We start from the raw sequence: 16841 nt of genomic DNA on the forward strand, positions 1-16841 counted from the left end.
ATATGAACACGCACTATTGACATGCGTTGGATACACACCCCCACCCTCTAGAATCGCCTCTGTCTGCCCTCATATTGTCTGGTGACGATGCAGTAGTGCGCCAGTGCAGCTCGGGTGCGCTGCGTCCTTGGGTGTGCGTCAACTCGACCCAACGTGTCGCTGTTGGCGCCTCCTTCTCACACAGTTGGAAACACCTCCCACCTGACAAGGACAATTAAGCGGAGGAGCAGCTTTCTAATCTCTGATCTCTGATAATACCGTCCCACGGACGGGGTTTAGCATCTGCGCCTGATTTATGGACTACTTTTTTTGACGCATACCTTTGACCGCTCCATGCGTGCGCATTGGTTAGTTTTAAGGTTGGTTGGTTTGAGGCAACTTTTTTGAGCATCGTGGATCACTAATCGTACCGCATCATGCGTAATGGTGATGATCTTTTGGGCACAGGAGCCCTCAGTCTTGTTGGATTAAGAGTCCGTGACCCCAAATCACTTGAACCCGTTTGCTGCGTCTGACTTGCTGGGATGGAGATCCAGCTGAGACCCAGGGTGTGCTACCTGATCAAAACAGAACACGGTTATGGATTCCATCTTCACGGTGAGAAGAACAAAGGTGGACAGTTTATCCGGAGAGTGGAGCCCGGCTCTTCGGCTGACCTGGCCGGGCTGAGACCCGGGGATCGGGTGGTGGAGGTGAACGGGGAGAATGTGGAGAAGGAAAGCCACCATCAGGTGAGTGACGCTTCCGTGGACATGTTACTTCCAACTCACAGGTGGCTCCTTGCCTCTTAGAAGAGGAAACAATAAATAAATACCTGTTGGACAACTTTTTCTTTGCCCCAGGAGGAGGAGGAGGGGGGGGGGGGGGGTACTTAAATGGGTTAATGTGAGCCTTGTGTAAAAGGGATCATGTTGAACTGGAGGGAACTCTTAGTGTGGATGGATGAATGTGGTTCATCTCCAAAGTTTCTTTACTGTCTGGAATCGTTTGTTGGTGCAGCTTCTGTTGTTGTCATGGCAACATAACTTTTTTCTTTTGTTACATTTTGGTCCAGGGAGAAGTATTTGGACAATTACATATAGTATTCTTGATATAATCTTTATTCACCGCCACAATGCATGTGAAATAAAACAAGCCACACGTCATTGAAGTGAGTAGAACATCATCAAATTCTGAGTCCCGCGAGATATATATTATTATTATTAAAATATATATTTTTATTATATAAAAATATATATTATATTATATTATATATTATAATATATTATATTTCATATATATTATATATATTACATTATATTATATTATAAATATTAAATATATATTAAAATTATTAAAATCACGTCTTTAGGAATTTACACTCTAAAAAGTAATTCAGAGTATCTGTTGACAACACTTGATTTAATACATAAATGCAATGTAAAAAAATGTAATTAATTGATTTAGATAAACTTTCTAAGTTGCTAACTTTATTTTTTTAAGTTATGTTCAAATAATAATGTTGGCTATTACATGAACTTAATTTAGCATGTCATATACATTCATTCATTCATTTTCTACCGCTTTTTCCTCACGAGGGTCGCTGGGGGTGCTGGAGCCTATCCCAGCTGTCTTCGGGCGAGAGGCGGGGTACACCCTGGACTGGTGGCCAGCCAATCCCAGGGCACATATAGACAAACAACCATTCACACTCACATTCATACCTATGGACAATTTGGAGTCGCCAATTAACCTAGCATGTTTTTGGAATGTGGGAGGAAACCGGAGTACCCGGAGAAAACCCACGCATGCACGGGGAGAACATGCAAACTCCACACAGAGATGGCCGAGGGTGGAATTGAACCCTTGGTCTCCTAGCTGTGAGGTCTGCGCGCTAACCACTCGTCCGCCGTGCCGCCGGCTCACCAGTTATTAAGTTTTTTTTATATTTGTGTGATGATCTGAACATGCAAAAAAAACACGTGGCCCGCGGGCCAAATGTGGCCCGCAGGACACTACTTTGAGGCCCCCGTCTTGATATGAAAGTTTAATGTTAGTGCGGCCCGCGCAAGTTTGATATGGATGCTGTATGGTATCATGTACCCAGAAAAAAAAATATTCCGTTTGATTAATGTTCATGTTAAAGGTTAAATAACTGTTAATAGTTATCCTCCCTATCCGTGTGGAAGTGGTAAGTTTTTGGCTATTTAAGTTTAAAGGAAATAACTTGAAGGGCTACCGTTTAGGTCGCTAGCGCTCTAGTTTGCGAGTTAGCATGTGTCTCAAGACCCTGCAGTTGCGCAATATGTTGTAAATAAAAAGAGTATAAATGTGACTATAGTCGTGTTTTGTCATGTCTACAGGGCTCTAATAATGCTTTGTTCATTTTAATCTGAAAAAAATAATTTGTCTACCCACCAACTATATGTGGTTTCTTAAGTTTTTATTATTTGCCGTTTTTTTATTATTATTATAATTATTATTATATTTATTTATTACTGATTGATTGATTTTCTTTATTCTTGATTTGTTTATTTATTTATTTATTTATTTATTTGTTTTTAATAAATGCATTTTTTTGTTTTTTTTGTAAAACCTGATGCGGCCCAGTCTCACCCAGACCCTAGCTCCAGTGGCCCCCAAGTAAATTGAGTTTGAGACCCCTGCTGTAGGAATAGTTCAAAGTGAAAGTATGACTATGATGCAAAGATAACCATTGGCACATTGTTTGTTGATGTGATTGGTTCCTTGCAACGTGGGCCAGATTTTAAGAGTAACATGTAACATGCCCGCACTGTGTACAGGTGGTGGAGCGTATTCGAGAGGTACCTCACCGTACCAGACTACTGGTAGTGGATCGAAATACGGAAGACTACCTCCAGAGTTGCGGCCTGGCTTGCACAGAGGATTTGGCCATCGAGATGGGAACCCTCTCCCCGCGTCCCTCGCCTGGGACCACACCGTCCACTTCTCCCATACCCCGGACGATTTCACCCAGGTCCCTCAAGTCTGATGACACTCTTCCTGCAGAGTCACCCACTCCCGTGACCCTCGGAGGCAAGGTCAAGAGATCCTCAGTGACATCGAGTACTGTAACGGATACGGAGGTAATATAATATGATGTCATCGGTATTATGCTTTATGGGGAGGATACGCGTATGTTAGCAATAATGAACTGCATTGTTTCCAATACATTCATTTACAGTATGTGGGAGCCTGAAGGTACTTTTGGAGACAGATACCACAAATTGTACTTTTCAACAATCAGCGAGTACTACTGTGAGGCCCGTCATTTTTAATGTTTTTTACTCACTTTTTGCAGATGCATCTCAGCTAATTATTTTTTTTTTTTCAAATTTTTTTTTCATAATTTTTCATACGTGCAATACATGAAATTTGCATAATTTTTCAATTATGCAAATTCAACAACTACATCGTCACTCAGCCCACCAAACCGCCATGCCACAAATAGATTGCAGTCCTGTGATAATCATTGTTCCCACAGTCCAGTTGGAAGGGAAACATTTAAGAACAAAAAAAGTAAACGTCATTACAGATTTTTAACACCCTCTGCCCTCAAAAGATCCGACGTCACCGTGACGTGTATGTTTACAAGGCACTGTTCTCAAAGAGGTGTGGTAACTACAGTATTGTGTTGTTGAAGAGGGCTGTTGCTCTGTGCATACTGACTGTTAACACCTTAGACCAGGGGTCTCAAACTCAATTTACTTGGGGGTCACTGGAGCTTGGGTCTGGGTGAGACTGGGCTGCATCAGGTTTTTCAAAAAAAATTGTTCTCAAATATCTTACTTTTTATTTTTCTACACAAAATAAGATGAAAACTAAATAAACAAATCAAGAATAAAGAAAATCAATCAATCAGTAATAAATACATAAATATAATAACAATAATAATAATAATAAAACAGCAAATAATAAAAACTTAAGAAACCACATATAGTTGGTGGGTAGACAAATTATATTTTTTTCAGATTAAAATGAACAAAGCATTATTAGAGCCCCGTAGACATGACAAAACACGACTATAGTCACATTTATACTTTTTTTATTCACAACATATTGCGCAACTGCAGGGTCTTGAGACACACGCTAACTCGCAAACTAGAGAGCTAGCGACCTAAACGGTAGCCTCCAAGTTATTTCCTTTAAACTTAAATAGCCAAAAACTTACCACTTCCACACGGATAGGGAGGATAACTATTAACAGTTATTTTACCTTTAACATGAACATGAATCAAACGTAATAATTTTTTCTGGGTACATGATACCATACAGCATCCATATCAAACTTGCGCGGGCCGCACTAACATTAAACTTTCATATCAAGGCGGGGGCCTCAAACTAGTGTCCTGCGGGCCAAATGTGGCCGCGTCTCAAACAAGCGGCCCATCAGATTTTTTCATTTGTGTGCGCTGCTTGTCCTATAACATCATAAACCAGGGATCTCAAACATGCGGCCCGCGGGACACTAGTTTGAGGCCCCCGCCTTGATATGAAAGTTTAATGTTAGTGCGGCCCGCGCAAGTTTGATATGGATGCTGTATGGTATCATGTACCCAGAAAAAATTATTACGTTTGATTCATGTTCATGTTAAAGGTTAAATAACTGTTAATAGTTATCCTCCCTATCCGTGTGGAAGTGGTAAGTTTTTGGCTATTTAAGTTTAAAGGAAATAACTTGAAGGTTTCCGTTCAGGTCGCTAGCTCAGGCCGCGTGTTTGAGACCCATGCCTTAGACTGACTTCCAAAGGTTCAGTCTGGAGTTCTCAGTTTTAAGTTGGCACACATACACGTTGATGTTGGACTTGAGAGAGAGCGTTTCATGGCTCGTAAGCTTAGTTGCAATTCATCCTATAAAGGTCGGCTGGAGGTCAAGGTGCATACATAAAAAAGACATCTTGTAGTCATTTTTCATAGTTACCGATGCAGCGAGTAAAGCGTGTTAAGTTTCCACAGATCCTGATGACGTCCCGATGTTGCTGACATCGGAACACTTTGTCAGAGCGGTGTTTGGCCTCCAAACAAAGTGGCGCTCGATCGTCAAGACCAACGGCTTTAATCAGTCTGTCATGTGTTTAGCCGAAGGCAGGGTAAATAGTGGTTACCCCTTGGCTGGATGGTGCAATTCTCTTTCCCATTCTTAATCAAAAAAGGCTGTGATATAAAGACAAAATATACATTCATTTTCCTCACGAGGGTCGCGGGGGTGCTGGAGCCTATCCCAGCTGTCTTCAGGCGAGAGGCCGGGTACAAAATATACAGTATGAATATAATAAGAGTAGGTCAGCTTTTGCACAAACAGCCAAATCTCATGCCTTGTCTGGTACACGCACTGTTAGCATGACCATATTATGTGTAATATAACTACTACTAGTACTGCACTGTAGTATATATATGTATTATACTTGTATGTATTATCGTCTTGGTCACTTTGCCTACGGCACACATTCTTATTTTATTAGGAAGGAATATCGAGTGGTTAGCGCGCAGACCTCACAGCTAGGAGACCAGGGTTCAATTCCCACCCTCGGCCATCTCTGTGTGGAGTTTGCATGTTCTCCCCGTGCATGCGTGGGTTTTCTCCGGGTACTCCGGTTTCCTCCCACATTCCAAAAACATGCTAGGTTAATTAGCGACTCCAAATTGTCCATAGGTATGAATGTGAGTGTGAATGGTTGTTTGTCTATATGTGCCCTGTGATTGGCTGGCGACCAGTCCAGGGTGTACCCCGCCAGCTGGGATAGGCTCCAGCACCCCCCGCGACCCTCGTGAGGAAAAGCGGTAGAAAATGAATGAATGAATGAATCTTCAACAGTTCATGCATGTGAATGTGTCTCATTCTCAATTAGTTTTTATTTATTTATGTTTTATTTAAGTTTTTTCTATAATGTGCCACTGGCTAGTAAAAAAAAAAAAAAATGCAACAACTGGCGTCACTTTGGACACAATTGCTTTTATACCGCTTCATCAGGTTTGCACGTATGACGTGATGTAGACTCCATAACTCTTCAACTCGTCAACTATTTAGCTTGTTAGCTTCCTTTGTTGTGAGCAAATGATGGTTCATAGTCAACTCAGTCATCCAGATGATAAATACTTTGGATTTTGCACCAAATTTTCAGACGAGAGCTGTCCTATCTAGTGATACAGTAAACCTCGGATATATCGGACTCGGATATATCGGAAATTCGCTCACAACGGACAGATAAAAAAGAACCGATTTTTCTGTAATGCATTTCCAATAAAAATTCATTGCATATATCGGATTTTTTATAACGGATTTCGCCTATTTCGGACAAAATCTCCAGTCCCGTTCCAATGCATTTCCATGAAATTTCCCTCGCATATATCGGATGGCCGCATCGTGGCGCTCCGATTCGCCGAATCGTGACAGGCCGCTATACGACGTCATTTGCAGCGTTTGCAGCGTTGCCTGCGCGTCCAGGTACATTGGAAACATAGTCAAGGAAGTGCCTTTTTATAACGGATAAAATCCCATTTACGCATATACCGGATATAAATCCGATATATGCGTAAAACGGACATTTTCCGGTATACGCATATAACGGATTTCGCTTATATCGGACAAAACCAGTGGGAACAATTGAATCCGATATATCCGAGGTTTACTGTACTTTTGTTTGTTCCGCATAATCTTTGAGCATGAATAAATGAAGTCTGCTTCTAAGACAATCTGAGCAGTCCGGTTCAATCGATTCAATGATTCAATTAAAGAGACAATAACTGCTGGAACATTCTATTTTTATTTCAAATGTTGATCTAAAAATCAGGAGAAGGCGCGTCAACACAGAAGCACAAATCATGTTTCAAAGACTGAACTTGAAATTGAAAGCGGGGAATGCAACAAAATGTATACAAAGGAGAGCAACAAACAAGTGTATTCAATACTTTTGTTTTTCAGAATCAGAATCAGAATCAGAATCAGAAATGGTTTATTGCCAGATATCATCAAACACATACTAGGAATTTGTTTTGGTGAAGTAGGTGCAGACACATCTATTAAAAAAAAGAATGAAAATACAAAATATGCAGAATAAACAGTATAAATACTATATGTACACAGTCTGTTTTTTGTTTGTTATTCCGGAAGTGCAGTCTGAATTTGTTTCATCGCCGTCTTGTCTCAAGTGAGCAATGGTTGACATTTATCCAACGTAAACACAGACAGACAAGATTTCATTGTTGCGTGAGAGCGGCAGACGCCCAGATAAAGCCTGCCTAAAGAGGTCAAACACAGATATAAACATGAAATACTTTTGAAGTCAAGACTTTCATTGAAAGCAGTATACTATGTACCATCATTTAGAGAGAAAAACAGACTGTACTGCACATTGACAGGAGCCAATCATGAGATTATGATGCAAATTCACAACAATCTTATCAACCCGTTAGAAATCACAGGGGGGTCATTACTCAGTCTGACTCACGGTGTCATTTTATATGAGCTATAATCATCACGCAGCAAGTTAACACTCAAAAGGTAGCTAAGAAACATACATGACAAGGGGTTTGCAACAGTTTGCAACCCAACCCCTGATCAGCAAGAGTCCCAAGAAGGTTTGGTTTGTTTTCACCCTTTCTGCTGAAACAAACCAGGGGTATCCAAAGTGTGCCACAGAGGCCATATGCGCACCGTGGCACATTGAAGAAATATTTTTTAAACAGCAAAAGTAGAAAAATAAAGCAAAAACAAGTAGTGTAATTAAAAAACAAAAATGCTGATATTTACCATTTTCAACATTCCCTCACTACAGATGGAGGCCTCACCAGAGCCATCAACCGAGCTCCTTCCCCGCCTGTGTCATCTGGTGAAAGGGGAACAAGGCTATGGCTTCAACCTACACAACAATAAGGCAAAGTGTGGACAATTTGTACGCTCCGTGGACCCCCACTCGCCTGCTGAGAGTGCAGACATGCGTCCAGGAGACCGGCTGGTGGAGGTACACACACTCTGGCCGTGGTGCTTATACTTTTTATAGAAAAAAAAATATATATCTATATTAATTAGGGATGTCCGATATTTACTTTTTTGCCAAAAACCCACATGCCGATATTGTCCGACTTTCAATTTCCAATATTGATACCAGCCGATACCGATATGTGTAATGTGACAAAAAATCAGATACCCATATCAACCAATATTAGCCGATAGCTGATATATCGTGCCGATAATTATCAGCACCGATAATTCATTCATTCATTCATTTTCTAACGCTTTTCCTCACGAGGGTCGCGGGGGTGCTGGAGCCTATCCCCGCTGTCTTCGACCGAGAGGCGGGGTACACCCTGGACCGGTCGCCAGCCAGCCAATCACAGGGCACATATAGACAAACAACCATTCACACTCACATTCATACCTATGGACAATTTGGAGTCGCTAATTAACCTAGCATGTTTTTTGGAATGTGGGAGGAAGCCGGAGTACCCGGAGAAAACCCACGCATGCACGGGGAGAACATGCAAACTCCACACAGAGATGGCCGAGGGTGGGATTGAACTTTGGTCTCCTAGCTGTGAGGTCTGCGCGCTAACCACTCGTCCACCTAGGTCGCAAACTAGAGAGCTAGCGACCTAAACGGAAACCTTCAAGTTATTTCCTTTAATGTGGCCCGCAGGACACTAGTTTGAGGCCCCCGCCTTGATATGAAAGTTTAATGTTAGTGCGGCCCGCGCAAGTTTGATATGGATGCTGTATGGTATCATGTACCCAGAAAAAATTATTACGTTTGATTCATGTTCATGTTAAAGGTTAAATAACTGTTAATAGTTATCCTCTCTATCCGTGTGGAAGTGGTAAGTTTTTGGCTATTTAAGTTTAAAGGAAATAACTTGAAGGTTTCCGTTCAGGTCGCTAGCTCTCTAGTTTGCGACCTAGTTAGCTAACTAACTGCGAGTTAGTTAGGTGGACGAGTGGTTAGCGCGCAGACCTCACAGCTAGGAGACCAAAGTTCAATGCCACCCTCGGCCATCTCTGTGTGGAGTTTGCATGTTCTCCCCGTGCATGCGTGGGTTTTCTCCGGGTACTCCGGTTTCCTCCCACATTCCAAAAACATGCTAGGTTAATTGGTGACTCCAAATTGTCCATAGGTATGAATGTGAGTGTGAATGGTTGTTTGTCTATATGTGCCCTGTGATTGGCTGGCTGGCGACCAGTCCAGGGTGTACCCCGTCTTTCGCCCGAAGACAGCTGGGATAGGCTCCAGCAACCCCCGCCCGCGACCCTAGTGAGGAAAAGCGGTAGAAAATGAATGAATGAATGTTTATAATGTGGGTGACACAAGCGTTCCACCAGTAGCTAGCGGTCGACGTAACGCCCACAGAAGCATCCCTGCTGTGTATTTCTAAATGATACATAAATAGGGCACATTAGGTGTAGAATTGAATGTAACTGAGTGGGAAAGGAGTGGGAAAGGAGTGCCCCCCTATTAATCTGGTCCTTGCACTGATTTGCAGTGTGATAGGATTAAAGCAGATGAGCTGGAATTAGAAGTTCTTAGACTGGAAGTGAGAGAGAGACGGTGTGTTTACATGGTGAAAGGCTGGAAATGTTGACTTTTATATCATCTTAAAAGGAACACATGAAAGGTTGGTGCCAAACTCCCTCTGTGGGAGACATTTTAGTGTCGTGTAGAGGAAATTGTGTCATGCAAATCAACCCGCTTCCACTCAAATTACAGTTTTTTTCCCCCCCCAGGTGAGGCAAAACATGGCTCCTGCTTGTCACGTTGTATAAAGGATACTACTTAGTCTCTGTCCTTTCTCGTTAACATCACGGCAGCTCCACATGTCCTTTACACTTTCCTTTTTTTCCATGTCTACTGTTTGTCAGGTAAACGGGGTGAACATTGAAGGTATGAAGCACTCTGAGGTTGTGGCACTCATTAGAGTAAGTGAGCAAGAAGTGCGCCTCCTGGTGGTCGACCAGGAGACAGACGAGCTCTTCCATAGACTGGGGATCACGCCTACTGCACGACACGTATGTATTCTATGTGGTTCCTTTGCCTTATGTTTATGCACATACTGTGTTTTATGAGAAAATTAGTGATTTATTCAGTAAATTCAGTCATAAATCCACTTTTCTATCACATAAAAAATGGGCGTAATTATTCATTCATTTTCTAATGCTTATCCTCACGAGGGTCGCGGTGGTGCTGGGGCCTATCCCAGCTGTCTTTAGGTGAGAGGCGGGGTACACCCTGGACTGGTCGCCAGCCAGCCAATCACAGGGTACATATAGACAAACAACCATTCACACTCACATTCATACCTATGGACAATTTGGAGTGGCTAATTAACCTAGCATGTTTTTGGAATGTGGGAGGAAAACCGGAGTACCCGGAGAAAACCCACGCATGCACGGGGAGAACATGCAAACTCCACACAGAGATGGCCGAGGGTGGCATTGAACTTTGGTCTCCTAGCTGTGAGGTCTGCGCGCGAACCACTCGTCCACCTAACTAACTCGCAGTTAGTTAGCTAACTAGGTCGCAAACTAGAGCGCTAGCGACCTAAACGGAAACCTTCAAGTTATTTCCTTTAAACTTAAATAGCCAAAAACTTACCACTTCCACACGGATAGGGAGGATAACTATTAACAGTTATTTAACCTTTAACATGAACATGAATCAAACGTAATAATTTTTTCTGGGTACATGATACCATACAGCATCCACATCAAACTTGCGCGGGCCGCGCTAACATTAAACTTTCATATCAAGACAGGGGCCTCAAACTAGTGTCCTGCGGGCCACATTTGGCCCGCGGGCCGCATGTTTGAGACCACTGGTTTATGATGTTATAGGACAAGCAACGCACACAAATGAAAAAATCTGATGGGCCGCTTGTTTGAGACCCCTGATGTAGGGCCACACAGTCAGGAGATCGGGAAGACCTGAGTTTGTATCTTCTCCCTGTTTCTCCGGGTACTCCGATTTCCTCCCACATCCCAAAAACATGCATGTTAGGTTAATCGGTGACTCCAAATTGTCCATAGGTATGAACGCCTCTCGCCCCAAAGACAGCTGGGATAGGCTCCAGCATACCCACGACCCTAGTGAGGATAAGCAATAGAAGATGGATGTTTGAAAAACCACAACAGAGTAAAACCGTGAAATTCAAACCACAATGCGGCAAGGGAAGACTGTAGTACTTTTGTGGCAACAATGTGGCATTACTTATTGGAAGATAACAAATCTAGTAGTGTTGAGTACATTACTTTTTAAAAAGTGGATTTAGCTTTTTTTTTTTTCGTTTTTGAGCAAAAAATTTGTTTAAATTCCTCTCCTGTTTCTCACAGGTCTACATGGATGAATCAGCTGCAGAAGTTGCATCATCTTCACCTTCACCAACCATTGACCACCATTCCACCACGGAAGCACCAATCATACATGTGACCCTAACAGACGCCACCATCACAAACATGTCCCCTAAACCCCGAGCCAACGGAAGCTGTGCATCCCAGTCCTCCACCAGCTCCACCACCCAATCAGAGATCAGTAGCTCTGACATGAGCTTCCAGGTGAGAGAGAAGTGTGAGTGTGGACATCATCTAAATCAAGGGGTCTCAAATTCAATTTACCTGGGGGGCCACTGGAGCTAGGGTGTGGGCGAGGCTGGGCCCGCATCAGGTTTTCCAAAAAAAAACGCATTTATTAAAAACAGAAAAATGAATAAACTTTGCTTTGGTTCCGATTTTTTACAAGAAAAGTTCTGATAAAACATATTTATTTTTCTACACAAAATAAGAAATAAGAAATATAATAAATAAACAAATCAAGAATAAAGAAAAATAATCAATCAGAAATAAATAAATATAATAATAATAATAATAATAAAACGGCAAATAATAAAAACTTAAGAAACCACATATAGTTGGTGGGTAGACAAATGATTTTTTTCAGATTAAAATGAACAAAGCATTATTAGAGCCCTGTAGACATGACAAAACACGACTATAGTCACATTTATACTCTTTTTATTTACAACATATTGCGCAACTGCAGGGTCTTGAGACACATGCTAACTCGCAAACTAGAGAGCTAGCGACCTAAACGGTAGACTCCAAGTTACTTCCTTTAAACTTAAAAAGCCAAAAACTTACCACTTCCACACGGATAAAGAGGATAACTATTAACAGTTATTTAACCTTTAACATGAACATTAATCAAACGTAATATTTTTTTTCTGGATACATGATACCATACAGCATTCATATTAAACTTTCATATCAAGGCGGGGGCCTCAAACTAGTGTCCTGTGGGCCACATTTGGCCCGCGGGCCGCATGTTTGAGACCCCTGATCTAAATGATGAGCTGAATGTTTGAATCTAAGTCATGTTAAATGTGTGTGTTGGAGGTCCCCGATGAGGATGACAGGCGAGTTTCCGACCCTTTCTTGGACAGCGGTCTCCGCTTGAGCCCGACTGCGGCCGAGGCGAAACAAAAGGTGCTTGCCGGGCGCCACAAAAAGAAGGCGCCCCCTATGGATTGGAGCAAGAAACAGGAGATCTTTAGCAACTTCTGATTGCACAGAATAAGAAGAATGCAGACAACAAGGATGGTTTATGAACTATGATACCATTCACTTGGTCAAAAGTAAATACAAACAGTAACAATCATAGTGATAGTGATCATTTAGATTGGTTATGTCATTTACTGTATATGGGCCATTCCACCACATTGGTGCCTTTTGTTGGTTCATTTTGAGTCGTGTATCAGTCCATCTCAGGTAACTTTATTTCCTTTTTGAATACGTTTTTGAATACACTAATATTTCTTTATTAGTGTATTTTTTTTCCTCACGAGGGTCGCGGGGGTGCTGGAGCCTATCCCAGCTGTTTTTGGGCAAGAGGCGGGGTACACCCTGGACAGGGCACATATAGACAAACAATCATTCACACTCACATTCATACCTATGGACAATTTGGAGTCGCCAATTAACCTAGCATGTTTTTGGAATGTGGGAGGAAACCGGAGAAAACCCACGCATCCACACAGAGATGGCCGAGGGTGGAATTGAACTTTGGTCTCCTACCTGTGAGGTCTGCGCGCTAACCACTCGACCACCGTGCCGCCCATGATGATTTTTTTAATACAATAATTACGTCAGCTGCACGGCGGTCGAGGGGTTAGCGCGCAGACCTCACAGCTAGGAGACCCAAGTTCGATTCCACCCTCGGCCATATCTGTGTGGAGTTTGCATGTTCTCCCCGTGCATGCGTGGGTTTTTCTACGGGTACTCCGGTTTCCTCCCACATTCCAAAAACATGCTAGGTTAATTAGCCACTCCAAATTGTCCATAGGTATGAATGTGAGTGTGAATGGTTGTTTGTCTATATGTGCCCTGTGATTGGCTGGCCACCAGTCCAGGGTGTATCCCGCCTCACGCCTGAAGACAGCTGGAATAGGCTCCAGCATACCCGTGACCCTAGTGAGGATAAGCAGCATAGAAGATGGATGGATGAAAGGACTGAAATCAACAGGAATGGTTTTTCAGCATATAATTAACTATTTTTTTTCCAGTGGTCAAAGTAGATTAAATTATTCTATTAAACTGTGTTATTTTGAACTTCCAATTAATACAAAAAAAATATTTATACTTACTAGTTAATTAAATGTGTACATTTATACATTTCATTTCCTGGGACCACAAATGGTACTGATTCAGTGGAATGGCCCATATGCATACATTATCTGTTCTGTGAAATTTTCACACCCCACGCTTGTGTTAAATGATGACAGACACACACATCATGACAAATGGTACCCTGTGTGGGCCAACAGGACTATACATATAAACTGTAAAGCAGTCTTTAAGATGTGCTTATGTTTATGTACTTGTGATTTTATCTGCATGTCTGATAAAATTGTAGACTTTTGTTGTTGTTGTTAAAGCCTTAGAGGTTGTATCTTTAATTTAAACCAAAACAATATCAAATTGGGCTGGACGAGTGGTTAGCACGCAGGCCTCACAGGTAGGAGACTCGAGTTCAATTCCACCCTCGGCCATCTCTGTGTGGAGTTTGCATGTTCTCCCCGTGCATGCGTGGGTTTTCTCCGGGTACTCCGGTTTCCTCCCACATTCCAATAACATGCTAGGTTAATTGGCGACTCCAAATTGTCCATAGGTATGAATGTGAGTGTGAATGGTTGTTTGTCTATATGTGCCCTGTGATTGGCTGACCCCGCCTCTCGCCCGAAGACAGCTGGGATAGGCTCCAGCACCCCCCGCGACCCTCATGAGGCTAAGCGGTAGAAAATGAATGAATGAATAATATCAACATAACATACCTGCTTCTCTTCAGTGTAAGCTTTTCTTCAGTAAAAGGAAGCTAGATGTTTTTGCTCGATGGGAATAAAGACAAGGTAGAAAATGTGATCTTTTTTTTTTTTAGAAATGTTCTCTGTAGTTTGCTTGTGTGTGTGTAAAATGCTAGAATTAATTCATTATTTTTTCAAGACTTGACATTTTTGTTTGCCTCGGACACATTTCGACCAACACGTTTGTACCATTCAGAAAATAAACTATAATGAAACTAAAAAGCATAAGCAAGGACAGGAAAAGCATTCTAAATAAACACAAAAAACAGTGAATAAAGTTCGGATTTGTATGTGGTTTGTTGGGCGTGTCAGCTATCCTCCGGACTGTCCATCACAGCTTTCAAGATCTCTCAAACGCATTTATTAAAAACAACATTTTTTTTAAAACTTCGCTTTGGTTCCAATTTTCTACAATAAAAGCTCTGATAAAACATTCCACTGTTCTCAAATATCTTAATTTTTATTTTTCTACACAAAATAAGATGAAAAATAAATAAACAAATCAAGAATAAAGAAAATCAATTAATCAGTAAGAAATAAATAAATATAATAATAATAATAATAAACGGCAAATAATAAAAACTTAAGAAACCACATATAGTTGGTGGGTAGACAAATTATTTTTTTTCAGATTAAAATGAACAAAGCATTATTAGAGCCCTGTAGACATGACAAAACACGACTATAGTCACATTTATACTCTTTTTATTTACAACATATTGCGCAACTGCAGGGTCTTGAGACACATGCTAACTCGCAAACTAGAGAGCTAGCGTCCTAAACGGTAGCCTTCAAGTTATTTCCTTTAAACTTAAATAGCCAAAAACTTACCACTTCCACACGGATAGGGAGGATAACTATTAACAGTTATTTAACCTTTAACATGAACATTAATCAAACGTAATCATTTTTTCTGGGTACATGATACCATACAGCATCCATATCAAACTTGCGCGGGCCGCACTAACATTAAACTTTCATATCAAGGCAGGGGCCTCAAAGTAGTGTCCTGCGAGCCACATTTGGCCCGCGGGCCGCATGTTTGAGACCCATGGTGGTCTTTTTTTTTTTTTTTTTTATATCAAGCTTCATGTTGAAGGTCTTGTCCCTGAGCTCTGGGACTTTGACAGCTATTGCACAGTGGTGTCTTTTATTCACATTGCAAAATGAGAGTAGGAGTACCTTTCTAAAAAAAAGGACAGGACTAATGTGTGTCCTTCATGAGTAACTGGCATGTGGGGGCAGAATGCTTGTTGATGAAATGCTTACATATCTCAAATACAAAATCATTTTTATCCGTTTTTATTGTATCTCAGTGTTTTCACACTCTGTCTCCTTGTTAGTTTGCTGTCTTTTAATGGGATGAATTTATGGGATGAATTGGGATTTCCCTTTGAGGATTTGAATAAGTAGAATAAATTACAATTCAATGAAAAATACAACAATTTACATTAAAACAGAGCAGGGTGTTATAGTTATACAATTACACAAGAAAAATCTGAACTCCAAATAATTTTATTTCAATTCCCTGTCTGAAGACATCCACACAACAACAAAAAATGTACCAGTCTGTCAATCTGCAAGATCATGCTCTTTATTACAGACATCGTTTGTATTCTTTTTTTAAAAAAAATCTCTCGGTCTCACTTTATTACTCATTTGTTCCCATCTTTTTGGCACCACTTTGGAAAACTTTTAGAAATCGTGGTTCATCTGAAGAAAAATACAGACTCCTATGCAATAAACGACTAAAAGAACAATACATCATGTAAAAAGATCTGAACCAATCTGGGATTTGGATTGTCTTATATTTGAATATAAACTGGTTGTAATCTCGGTCATCACAGTTGAGGTCAGAGTACCTGTGCCACTGTATTAGATGATGGCAAACAACATTAAAAATCATTTTATTTAACTTTTCATATTTCCATAGTAAATGTTAAAAACAGCTACTTTTCTATCAAGTAACTTTTTTTTTTGGCAGAGTCCTGGCTCGCTTATGTGTAATAAATGTGGTGTGAAGGGCCTTGAAATCACTCTAAAATACATGTCAACCATCCACTAAGACATCGGTGAAGAAACCACACACACAAGGCATGCTTACAAAGTAGGCCAGGGCAAGCCAGTCACCCCCCCACTGGAAAATGAAAGTTAATTTGCACCTATCATATGAACGCTGTCAAAGTATCCAAAACATGCTTGAAGGCAAACAAGTTCTCATGCAGGATCTCTCCAATAGTCGCACGCAGACTCAGACAAGCAATATGGCAAGGTTAGTCATTGTAAAAGTGCGGATTAGTCGCAATTTCACAAAGTTGGTTTTATTTGCCATTTAGTATTGGGATATTTTCTTTTTTTTTTTTGCAATGCAAAGACACTAAGTTCACAGTGTAGAATGACACAACACTGACATTAGGATAAACATGTATCATATGCGCACAGTTACAAAATAAGTCTGTACAAAAAAAAAAAATAAAAGTGCAAAAACAACATTAACGGTA

At 41.0% G+C, this 16841-nt stretch overlaps 1 protein-coding gene across 1 annotated transcript; it reads left to right on the plus strand.

Moving 5' to 3' along the window:
- Positions 1–177: 177 nt before the first annotated feature.
- On the plus strand, positions 178–12884 carry LOC131129909 (Na(+)/H(+) exchange regulatory cofactor NHE-RF2). The gene is made up of 6 exons (XM_058073856.1): positions 178–731; positions 2784–3086; positions 7776–7961; positions 9851–9997; positions 11318–11539; positions 12377–12884. The coding sequence occupies exons 1-6, from the start codon at positions 525–527 to the stop codon at positions 12542–12544; spliced, it is 1233 nt and encodes a 410-aa protein (XP_057929839.1). The 5' UTR covers positions 178–524; the 3' UTR covers positions 12545–12884.
- The last annotated feature ends 3957 nt before the right edge of the window (positions 12885–16841 follow it).

The sequence above is a fragment of the Doryrhamphus excisus genome, chromosome 1 (genome assembly GCF_030265055.1).
Source record: "Doryrhamphus excisus isolate RoL2022-K1 chromosome 1, RoL_Dexc_1.0, whole genome shotgun sequence".
Classification (NCBI taxonomy): domain Eukaryota; kingdom Metazoa; phylum Chordata; class Actinopteri; order Syngnathiformes; family Syngnathidae; genus Doryrhamphus; species Doryrhamphus excisus.

Coding starts and splice junctions, on each gene's coding strand:
- LOC131129909 (XM_058073856.1), top strand. CDS start 525: ATGGAGATCCAGCTGAGACCCAGGGTGTGCTACCTGATCAAAACAGAA. Junction 732..2,783: donor AGAAGGAAAGCCACCATCAG/GTGAGTGACGCT, acceptor CACTGTGTACAG/GTGGTGGAGCGTATTCGAGA. Junction 9,998..11,317: donor TCACGCCTACTGCACGACAC/GTATGTATTCTA, acceptor TGTTTCTCACAG/GTCTACATGGATGAATCAGC.